Source organism: Trachymyrmex septentrionalis, unplaced genomic scaffold, assembly GCF_001594115.1.
Source record: "Trachymyrmex septentrionalis isolate Tsep2-gDNA-1 unplaced genomic scaffold, Tsep1.0 scaffold29, whole genome shotgun sequence".
In the NCBI taxonomy this organism is placed as follows: domain Eukaryota; kingdom Metazoa; phylum Arthropoda; class Insecta; order Hymenoptera; family Formicidae; genus Trachymyrmex; species Trachymyrmex septentrionalis.
Window position 1 is genome coordinate 392,731 of NW_017305451.1, and position 11,010 is coordinate 403,740.

The 11,010-nt window shown below is 30.0% G+C and overlaps 2 protein-coding genes across 2 annotated transcripts in view; one reads left to right on the forward strand and one right to left on the reverse strand.

Annotated features, from left to right (window-relative positions):
- Positions 1 to 2,253, reverse strand: part of LOC108749369 (high mobility group nucleosome-binding domain-containing protein 5-like) — a 4,113-nt gene extending 1,860 nt beyond the window's left edge. Inside the window, exons 1-2 of the mRNA XM_018488000.1 lie at positions 2,015 to 2,253; positions 940 to 1,022 (exon numbers count right to left, since the gene is read on the reverse strand). Of these exons, the coding sequence (XP_018343502.1) occupies positions 940 to 1,022; positions 2,015 to 2,186 (255 nt within the window). The 5' untranslated portion in view covers positions 2,187 to 2,253. The remainder of the gene's footprint in view (positions 1 to 939; positions 1,023 to 2,014) is intronic.
- A 4,511-nt stretch (positions 2,254 to 6,764) lies between these two features.
- Positions 6,765 to 11,010, forward strand: part of LOC108749308 (transient-receptor-potential-like protein) — a 9,162-nt gene continuing 4,916 nt past the window's right edge. The window contains exons 1-7 of the mRNA XM_018487909.1: positions 6,765 to 7,090; positions 7,406 to 7,622; positions 8,285 to 8,482; positions 8,624 to 8,813; positions 9,732 to 9,917; positions 10,115 to 10,305; positions 10,425 to 10,603. Of these exons, the coding sequence (XP_018343411.1) occupies positions 6,917 to 7,090; positions 7,406 to 7,622; positions 8,285 to 8,482; positions 8,624 to 8,813; positions 9,732 to 9,917; positions 10,115 to 10,305; positions 10,425 to 10,603 (1,335 nt within the window). The 5' untranslated portion in view covers positions 6,765 to 6,916. The remainder of the gene's footprint in view (positions 7,091 to 7,405; positions 7,623 to 8,284; positions 8,483 to 8,623; positions 8,814 to 9,731; positions 9,918 to 10,114; positions 10,306 to 10,424; positions 10,604 to 11,010) is intronic.

Below are 11,010 nucleotides of genomic sequence, written 5' to 3' on the forward strand. Positions count from 1 at the left end.
AATATTCGGCAATCATTCTGGGATACTTTGTATATAAATCAATATTAATACTGAATACTTTATTAGATACTATTTAACTCGCTGAAATTGATGGTGAGTCTATTGGAAATCATTAAACTATAAATCTCTTTGTCAAAAATGTCAAACAATTCAATTATCTTAATGTTACATTTACAAATTTAGATTATTTGTATTAAAATATACTTAATATTCATTCTTTTTTATATGAGTTATTCTTTTGGTTCTTTAAAATTAATTAGGGCTTTTTAATTAACATAAATTAAATGTCACAGACCCAATCAGTCAGTAATTGTAACTTATACAAATTTTGACGTTAGTTCCAGAGAATTAAAGGATTGACATGATAATAATAATAACGGACAATGAAGAACAAAGATATATTATATTTTATACAATATTATAAGATATATTATTTTATAGACTTATATTTTAACAAACATACTATCAGACATTGTGGCTTGTGGTTGAAACTTCCGTTCTATTGAAAAACGTTGATGAATTCGCGACATTGTTTATAGAATATTGCAATTCCGGCATAAAGAAACAAAATCATTGCTCGCTTTCCCCGAATGCATGCATTAGAATTCCTCTCACTGCGGTGAGAGGAATTTGCAGAAATATAAAACAATATCGACAAATTTTTACGATACAAAGAGATGAAATATTATACTTTACAATTGCGCGCCAAATGCTTATTATAGGTCGAAGCCTGTCTTATTTTTCAGATATAATATTTGTACAAAAAAGAAAAAACTATGCAATATATATTCCCATGATTGCGAACTAAGAGAAGCCTAACGTGAAGCCCTATGGTGATTATATTACAAGTAATAAAAAAAGGAAAGAAATCATTGACAACGCATAGATAACAATGGCCTGAACGTCAATAGCAGCTGGAAAACGAAGTGTTATAGATACCTTATCGTCCTTATGACCATGCACGTCGTGATGATCCTCGTCGTGCTTCGAGCCGGCACCCTCCTCATGATGTCTGTCGCCGCCTATTCGAATAAAATATAAATAAAGCTATACTGAATCTTTATTGTCGATGAGAAACAACGCTTTTGCTTTCGTTTATTGATTTGTTAAAAAGAAGATTATTTATTTAGCTTTTCGCTTCTCATTTACGATTCAAGATCATTCGTTATCATCATACTTGCAAATATCGTAATTTTCAGTCCGCGAGGTAAACAAAAAAGAAATATCGAAACAAAAATTATGCGGAAAGAATAATTTTGTTATAGTCTTAAACTTAGATACAGATCTGAAAATAATTTTGTTTGACTATCAAAGTAATTATGTAGGATATTTAAGTCTAGTGAGCAATGCTGCAAAAAGATTGATGAAATGATGTAAAAGATATTACGTTATTTTAATGATCTAATAAAGTTTATTTGCAGATCTGTATCTATAAGCTAAATTTTTAGATACCTTAACAAAACCATACTTTCCATATAACTGTTTGCTTTTTTCGTTAACAGAAAAGTAATAGTGTAAGATGTAAGAACTTCACTGTCAATAGTACTTGAACGTTTGAATATTTTGTCTTCTTATTATTTTAAATTTATTATTTTATTATTTTAAATAATATTTAAATTATTTTAAATGATTATAAATCAACCGCAATGAGAACGCGCCATATGCATATATTCACATAATATGTATATATTTCAAAATTGTTTGAATTGTAATGGTATCAAAAATAAAAATGGATCCGAATCAATTGTTATGATTAAATGCTGCAAATGCGACATATTGAAACAGTACAAATATCGAGTACCCTTGTAATTCTCTGACAGGTATGAATTAGCACGATCGATCCGGCAGATCCGTATAATTCACCGTAAGCTTTGCTGTTGAATTACATTACATTAACAATATTTGTTTTATTTCTTTATATTAAACATTTCATTTATTAAATAATCTTATTTAGTTTAGTTTCTTTATTATTTTGATTTATGCTTTTACAAACAAAATAACAGTTGTAATTCACCTTTATGATCCGTAGCCTCCGCGATTAAATCCTTGGAGTATCGGAATCCAGCTGGAGCTTTGCTGACCTTTCTGATCGCTGGTGTGCTATCAAGAAGGAATATCAGGGTCAGCAACAACCATAGTATCCTCAATTCTCCGACGCATAATGTCATTTCGATACTGTTTCGCATAAAATAAGAAGTAAGTTCGAAGAAGAAGACGAGGCACTGAGATGCATCTACAATCGTGGCTCCGATTTATTGCGCTGATACTACCTTTCATCGGTCGTTTTTCCTCACCGCCGTCAGCCAGGCGATCATCTTTTTCCTGATGTCTCTAAAAGAACTTTCCTTTTCCGGACGGAAGATATCAGCGCGGAAAAAGGATGCGTTTTCTTACATTATTATCGCTACTTTCACTCGCCGTATTCATTGTTCGCGATATGAACAAGAACAAACTGTGAGCAAACAATATATTTTGCTTTCGTCTTCGGTTATTAACGTTTCAAATTTTAATTTATTAATGCACTCTTGCTTTAAATAAATTTGTAAATTATTAACAATATACTATAATTTTAATTTATCTAATTTATACACAATTTTATTCTATTATTTATATAAATACATATTTGAATTGTAAACTTATTTATATATTTTATACACTGTAGTTTACTCTCTTTTATTCCCCTTTGAAAGATCGAAAATATATAGAAAACATTGCAAAGGGGCACGTGGTGTCGCGACACTACCGCGTCGCTTGTTAAGTACTCCATTCACAACTATACATTTCGTTCGTAATACTTGTATAAGTATATTTTATTTATTCTTTTTTTAGAAAAAGAAATATAGGTTATATATGACGTTTATGAAATCTAATACTTTTTTCTTTTTAAAATCAGGAATAAGAAGAGAACATTCTGACCTTTACAATAATTAATTAATAAATTTAAAAAAAAATAAATAAATTTTAAAAAGTCAATTCATTAAAGAAATTGTTGTGTAGATGATAATAAAGAATTAATAAACTCCCTTCCCATGTGTGTGTGTGGGATATCCCCTTGATTGAATATAAAATTCTTGGGATACTGGCAATGAGCCACTTAATAAATATCGATCCGAGTGCAACTATGTATCATACATAATCAAGAAGACGAAACCGCCATGCAAACAATTAATAACTACTATCTCTCTTCCACTCTTTCTCTATCCCGCCAATGCAACTCTCGGCTTTCCCTGTTTCATCTTTCGCCACTATGGAAAAGCCGATAAACCACACGAAAGAATATTTTAATACGATTTCTGCATAATGAATTTATCTGCCGTATAATTAGAATTATTAATGCGCTCTAACATATGTGTGCATGCTGAATTGTCCCGCATTAATGGGTTACAACTGTTTCTCTATATCGCAATTTGCTTCGCATCTCAAATGTTTCCCCGACTATATCGCACTTATAACGAATCAAATATTTGTGTAAATTGTTTATTAATTTTTTTTCATTTTTAGTTATAGAAAATGTATTCATTTTTAGTTATAGAAAATGTAACTTGACCCAGAGTGAATTTTTTGTCACAAGAAATATTTTTTCTCGATAAACATATCGACTTACGTAGATGTTAGTTATCTATGTAAGTTATTCTGTCAAATTTTATTTTTCTATTATTTTTTAAAATATACATTTATTTTAACAATTCATATTCCATATTTTCTCAGTCAATTTTGAAATTCATTGCATAAGCACTTAGACATAACATACAGCATACAAATTTATTTTACGCAATACTATCTCGTTCAGTGATAGATTTGAGAAGCATTTTGCCGCATCTACTTTAGATACCAACACCTAGCCGCCTCCAAGTGGCTTTATTAATTTATAAATAAAAAGGTAAAAGGAAAAATAGATTTAAAAAATTATTTATATCCCCCTCCCCCTCCGCATTAGCTGGTAAAAACAATAATCATTAATATATAATAAGTAATAATATAAATATAATTTTTAACTAGGGTAACTCCGGTATATACGCCGCACCTATCCAAAATTAATTTATTAAGTATTATTTACTATATTCGAAGTAAACGAACTATATCAGTAAAAACTTTGTACTGTCTAATATTATGAAAAAAATATTCGAAATTTGAAATATTTATATTTCGTATTAAAAAATAAACTTTTTTAAATCCTCGCATTTTTACCGTATATCCTATAAGGATGGGATATATGGCTATATTATAGAGGGAGGGGGAAGGGATATGTACGGATATTGCCGGGATTATAAGCAGAAGTTTTATCATTTTTGTGTATTCTGATATAATTTCTCTCACGGCTATCTATCTTTTTCCAAAAAATTAACATGTTTTAAATTACAAATCTCTATTTTCTTAGCCTTCACTATATTATAAAATATCGTTCAATGTAGTTTTAATTTGCTTCTGTCAAAATCGGTTTTATATATTGTAATAATGCGATCAATGTACTTTTGTTTTGTCGAAGCGCTACATCTGAGCACTATAGTGAAATACCGGTCAATAGTCGTGAAAGAGACAACCGCCGATTGAGTTGTAAACAAGTTGCAACAAATTTTTAATATATAGTTTAATCAACTTTCATTTTTAATAAAATATTAAATAATAAATTATATTAAGAATTTTTATTTTAGACAGCGTATGTGAGAAACACAATCAATACTCGAAAAATGTCTATTACGGTCGAAGCTGGATCTTCACATTGCTTTAAATAATTCAATCTTGAATTACACTATATATATATATACTTGCATATATACCATATTAATTGTTGTTCCAGATTATAAACGCAATTAAAACCACTCTAGTAATCACGAATTAAGTTGACAAGCAAATTTAATAATTTGATACTACCATCAAACATCATATTACAAAGATGTTAATATAGTGAAACTGTTCGGTGAAAACAATTCGGCGCGCAGTTCTAAGAAGACTACAATATGATATATATGCAAGTACATATATAGTGTATATTAGTAATTCAATCTTGAATTATTTAAAGCAATGATGAAAATCCAGTTTCGTAATAGGTATTTTTCTAGTATTAAATAATAAATTATTTTGTCAAAAAATAATTTATACATTCTTTGGATTTCCAAATGTAGAATTCCACACATGGAAAAATTTTGAGTGAAATATTCCATATCAACCACACTATAGTCAACACCTATACCCACTCCTATTTGTTCTGACTTCCGCGGGGTAAATCCCAGCGCGGTGTATTTGCCGGAGTTACCCTATATATTTAAAATATCGATAAAATATGCTCGGTGTAACTGATGCAAAAACATTAGATTAATAAATTAAAAATTTATGTCAACTGTGTGAAAATTTTCTGTCTTGAAAAATTTGCTACCACCTCAAATTTGCCACTTTAGGCAAGTGCCTTGTTTGCCTATGCATTAATCACTGATCTCATCGCAGATTGCTCTTTTAAAAGTAACGCAACCAAAATACATTCCCTTCGAGACTATTCCATTTCATCATCTAAAATCCATTCCGTTTTTCTCTATAATGCATTATTTAAGAGATACTTTGAAATCATCATTTAAAGTGAGACACTTGGTATAGGTATATATAAATATGTAGACATCTATTATGTATCAATCAATAACGATATATAATATTACTAATATACAGAAACTCAATTTTTAAAGGATGGCTTAAATCTGAACATTCCAGGATGTATAAATGAGTTATATTTTTTTAAATTATATGCATTTGGATTTTAAATAATCCAAGTGAGGAGAATTTAATAGTAAATTTATTAAATTTAATAAGTTGAAAATTATATGAAATATGTACAAATTGCCCGTCATTTTCATAAAATAATAGTTGGAAAAAGTCGTAACAAAGTAAGTGTACAGTAATGTGTACTTAAAGGTGTAAAGTAATTATAGGTTTATTTTAAATTTATAGTGCAGAAAAAATTAGCTATAGGAGGAGATCCTATGAAGACATTTACCATATTCAAAATAATGAGAACTACAATATATTACAAATTTACCCAATTTAACAGAGAACCAATTTCCATAAGGTTAGTATGGGGTTCTTTGATTTTCTATAAAAGAAATAATGCAAAAATTATTCTTTCAATTATTATTATTTTTCTTATGTCAAATAGTTATTTTATTAAAAAAGAAGGATATATGGATATATTTATATGGATATATATACATAGACATATTTCGTATGTAATTATTGTATATACATATATTATATGTGTTTCATATACATTTATAATGTTCTTATATGAAAAATTTTTATCGGAGGATCAAAGAAACTACAATCAAAAGGAATATTTTCAATCACTGAATATTTTCAAAGGCTAAAATCACATGCCTGATGGGATTGTTATTTCAATATACCCGAGGCTATTGGAATATTATGTAATATATAAACAATAGGGAATTATCCGGCTTAGCCCCCGCGAGCACCGCGTTGGTGGTTTACTCGGTCTGTCAACATTCCCTCGTTTCTAGCGAACGCACTCTTATTGGAAGTGCAATCCGTTAAACAGCTAACGAGATATCGGTAAGCAAATTAGTCGATAGGCACAAGTATACTATCACTGGTAACGACGGCTGTATTACTATCCCCATCGCCATCTGCGCCACCCACAGTAAACAGGGTCTACATTAATACGCGTAATTCGATTTCCATCATCCTCTATATAACCGATGTTAAGTGACACGGAAACTCGCGCAAGAGCAAAATAACATTTTAAACTGTCTTCTCCTCGAGAGGCCATCGTTGCGAAACTCGATATTCTGTCATACGCCATCGATGTGCCGGTGAAAAAAGAAATGATTTTGACTATTTTTGGTGCGCAAGCGATTTAAATGGCATTGAAAGTAATCGTATTGTTAAAGTAAAAAAGTGAACTGAACGTTTAAAAATGAGTGACGTGAAAAACGATGAAGATATGGAAGCTACGGTCCAGGACACAAACGATTATGTGCTTAACCTTCCACGTCCGCTCACTCTTGAAGAAAAGAAATATCTGTTGACTGTAGAGAGAGGTGATTTGCCTAACGTGAAGAGGCTTCTACAACTTGCAAATAAGAAGAAGGTAAATACAGAAATTTTAAAGAAAAATTTAATGATTAAAATGGAAATAAATAGAAGTTTTGAATTAAATAAGCTCGCTGATTTTGCAAAGAAAGAAAAAAATCTATATTTTAATATGAAAGACTACCTTTTTTATCCATAACATTTGCTGTGAAATTAAAGAATAAAATTTTATTGTATTTAGTTTTATTAAAATTGACCTTTAATTGTAAATGTATCCACGAAATTCTGGAAATAATTCCCGTATAGAAATTATAGCAGCAATTTCGTAGAGTTAAGGTAGACCGAAATTTCTCGATATGCTTGAATGTTTTAGGTGAAACAGCTAGATATAAATTGTGTAGATAGTTTGGGTCGTGGTGCCCTCACGCTGGCCATAGAGGCGGAACATTTAGAAATGGTTGAGTTGCTTGTTGTGATGGGAGTTGAAACTAAAGATGCTCTGCTTCATGCAATTGATCAGGAATTCGTAGAGGCAGTCGAATTGTTGTTGGAACATGAAGAACTTCTTACGAACCAAATAACTGAAAATTGTGAGTGAAATTGATTTTCAAGTTACAGTACCTCGCAAGTACAGTATCTCGATTGTCGCCATTGTATACGAAAGAATAGTTTTGCTGAAGTATATAAAAGTTGGACCAGATACAAATCTAAAAACAACTAGGTATGTTATACTATTTACATTCCCGGTCAAAAATTTCAAAATATTTTCAAAAATTGACATTTTTAGAATTATTTATTTAGATATTTATAATAATGTATTTTCTAACAATATTTCTTTCAATCCAATAGCTGTTTTGTTAAATCTGAATAATTATTTTTAAAAAACACATTGTTAATAAATGTTGTAAAAATCTCAAAAATGTCAATTTTTAAAAAATCTTTTCCCACTTTTAGTCTCAAGTGTACATTATTATATAAGACGATCAAGCTGATTAATTGGAATATCAAAATCTTATTATGCTTGTGTTCCTATGTACATATACTCATATAATTATTTTGATAGTTCAATAAAATTATTATTTACAGATGTGTATTTGCTAAGTTTTATATACTATAATAAAACCGTTTCCTTTTGTGCAAAAATGTAATTATAAATGTAAATAAACAATTTTATTAAAAATAAAATTGCATTAAAACTAATTTGCATTAAAATTATTATTTGTCTTTCGTGTGCTTCGCACTTTAATTACAGCCGAAAAGCAGATCATACACAGCTGGCAGAAGGTAGATCCAGCATCAGCCAGATATCCGATGGATATGACACCATTGATGCTCGCGGCACAGCGCAATAATTACGAAATTTTGAAACTTCTACTAGATCGAGGAGCTACCTTGCCGATGCCGCATGATGTGAGATGTGGCTGTGACGATTGTCTTCAAGCAACCATTGGTGAGAGATATTCTAATAAATTTAGTTCGTCTCCTAATACAAATTTTAGAAAATACATAAATTGTTAATAGAAATTGCTGATAGAAGATGTAATATAATTAAAATTATATATATTACATTCTAATTAGAATTACGATTTAGGCGATCCGTTACGTCTATCATCTACTAGAATTTCCGAATATAAGGCTTTAGCAAGTCCAAGTTTAATAGCTCTGAGCTCGACAGATCCCTTAATGACAGCTTTCCAATTAAGTTGGGAACTTAGGGAACTGGCTATATCGGAACCTGAAAGTAGAGCCGAGTACTTAAAACTACGACGACAAGTGGAAAAGTAAGTTTTTTGTTTCGCAGAATGTGATTATATATTGTATGTAAAATTAAAAGTATCAAACGGTCATAATTGCCCATTTCTTTAGATTGACCCTCCGGAGCTGATGATGGGTCTACTGGACTTATTCGATTATAAATTTCTTTATCAAAAATATCAAAGAATTTAATTTTCTTTATATTACATCTACAAAGATATAAATTGGATTATTCTTTAACATATTGTTAGTATTTATTCTTTTTTAAACCAATTATGTAAAACCAGTTACTTTGAATCTATAAGTTAACAGATTCGTAAGATTATAAAGCAAATTACTGGTTAGTGGTTTATACGACCGATTACAAGAAGTAATTATTATATATTCAATTTATTGTCATAATAGTACAAAATGTAAAACGTTTCAGCTTATTTAGTCTTTCTTGGTTGGTAATATAATTACATCAATTTGTTCTCGAAAACATTACAAATTAACATCTCATAGAAATGTTAACATCGACCACGCACTGACTAATAATCAATAATTCAATATTCAATAAATCAATATTTATTCATTGTTTCAACATAAATGCCGTATCTCTTCTAAGAAAATTTAATATGTCATTTTGATTCTTTGAAATTAATTAGTGTTTTTTAATTAATATAAATTAAATATATCTTATAGCGTTAGTAACTGTGCTACAGATTTTGGCGTCAGCTCTGGGGAGTTAATATTATATTCCTTGAAAGAAAAAAAAGATTCTGAAATTTTTTGACTTTTTAATAAGTCTATCTTTTATATATATACTGATGAATTTACTGAACATTTAATTTTTTATTACTTTCTTTACTTTTATATTACCTTATTATACACTTGATTCTTTTAAGAGCATAGAAACATTGATTCTGCTAGTGTTAATCAAGAGTTATAATCGTTCCGAATAGATTCGCTGTCGATTTATTGCAATACGTCCGGACCACTACGGAATTAGATACCATCTTAAATTACGATCTAGAAGAAGAAAATGCCATACTTAGCAAACAACTGGCTCGTCTCGAGCAAGCTATAGAGTATAAGCAAAAGAGATTCGTCTCGCATTCTCACGTTCAGCAGCTCTTGGCAGCAATCTGGTAAGCTAAGGACTCTATCTCATATAGCACAGATGTCTAAGGAACGGCATAAAAACGTCTAGAAAACATACTAAGGATTTTTCCAGAATACTTTTTGAATAAAATATGCTGTATGAGATAAAGATATTTTATGTACAAAAGACATAATTTGTAAAATGAATTTAAAAACACTTTTGAATATCTCATCCTATCCAAAGGTACGAAGGGGTTCCCGGATTTCGAAGAATGTCGACTCTGCAAAGAGTCGGCATTCTTGCAAAGACAGCAGTTCTATTTCCATTTTATTGTATCATGTACTATCTAATGCCGGGATCGAAAACGGGACAGCTTATGCGAAGACCTTTTATGAAATTCTTGGTTCACGCGTCATCCTATTTATTCTTTTTGTGTAAGCTACATTATAGCTTTAAAACTTTAATTATAAAACAGACAAGATTTGAATCTTGAAATAATAATATCAGTGCCATTATCTAACCAACAGCTAACATATTACGTATTTGTCTGTAGTTGTGCTCATGCTGGTATCGCAGCGTGCAGAAGTGGAAATTGTTAGACTCCTGGGTAGCCAGGAAATGAAGAAGAACCTCGAGGCTTACTTGGCTCGGCAGAGAGGCGCGGCTCCTACTCCTCTTGAAGGTATCGTTGTGCTGTATGTTTTTGGATTTATATGGGAAGAGACGAGAGAGGTACGCAGACGACAAACATGTATCTATAATTTCTCCTAAATGTTTTCTATATGAAAAGGACGATTTTGCTAAAGTATCTAATGAGATAAAAATTTAAATACAAATCTGAAAATATTATTAGAAACTTAAGCACAAGGATCAACGGTGCAAAAGGCTTTGATATTTTAACAATCAGCTTAAATGTTTCGTATATAATTATTTTAATAACTTCTACAAAATTATTTTCTTAGATCTATATCTAAATTTTTAAACAAAGGAGATAAAATTAGGCTGTAAAAATATGTACAAGTTGTAAATCAAAGAATTACGAGTACCTATGAAAGCCTAGATATTCATGTGTATATATACATATATATATATGTATTATATATATATATATATATATATATATATATATATATATAATA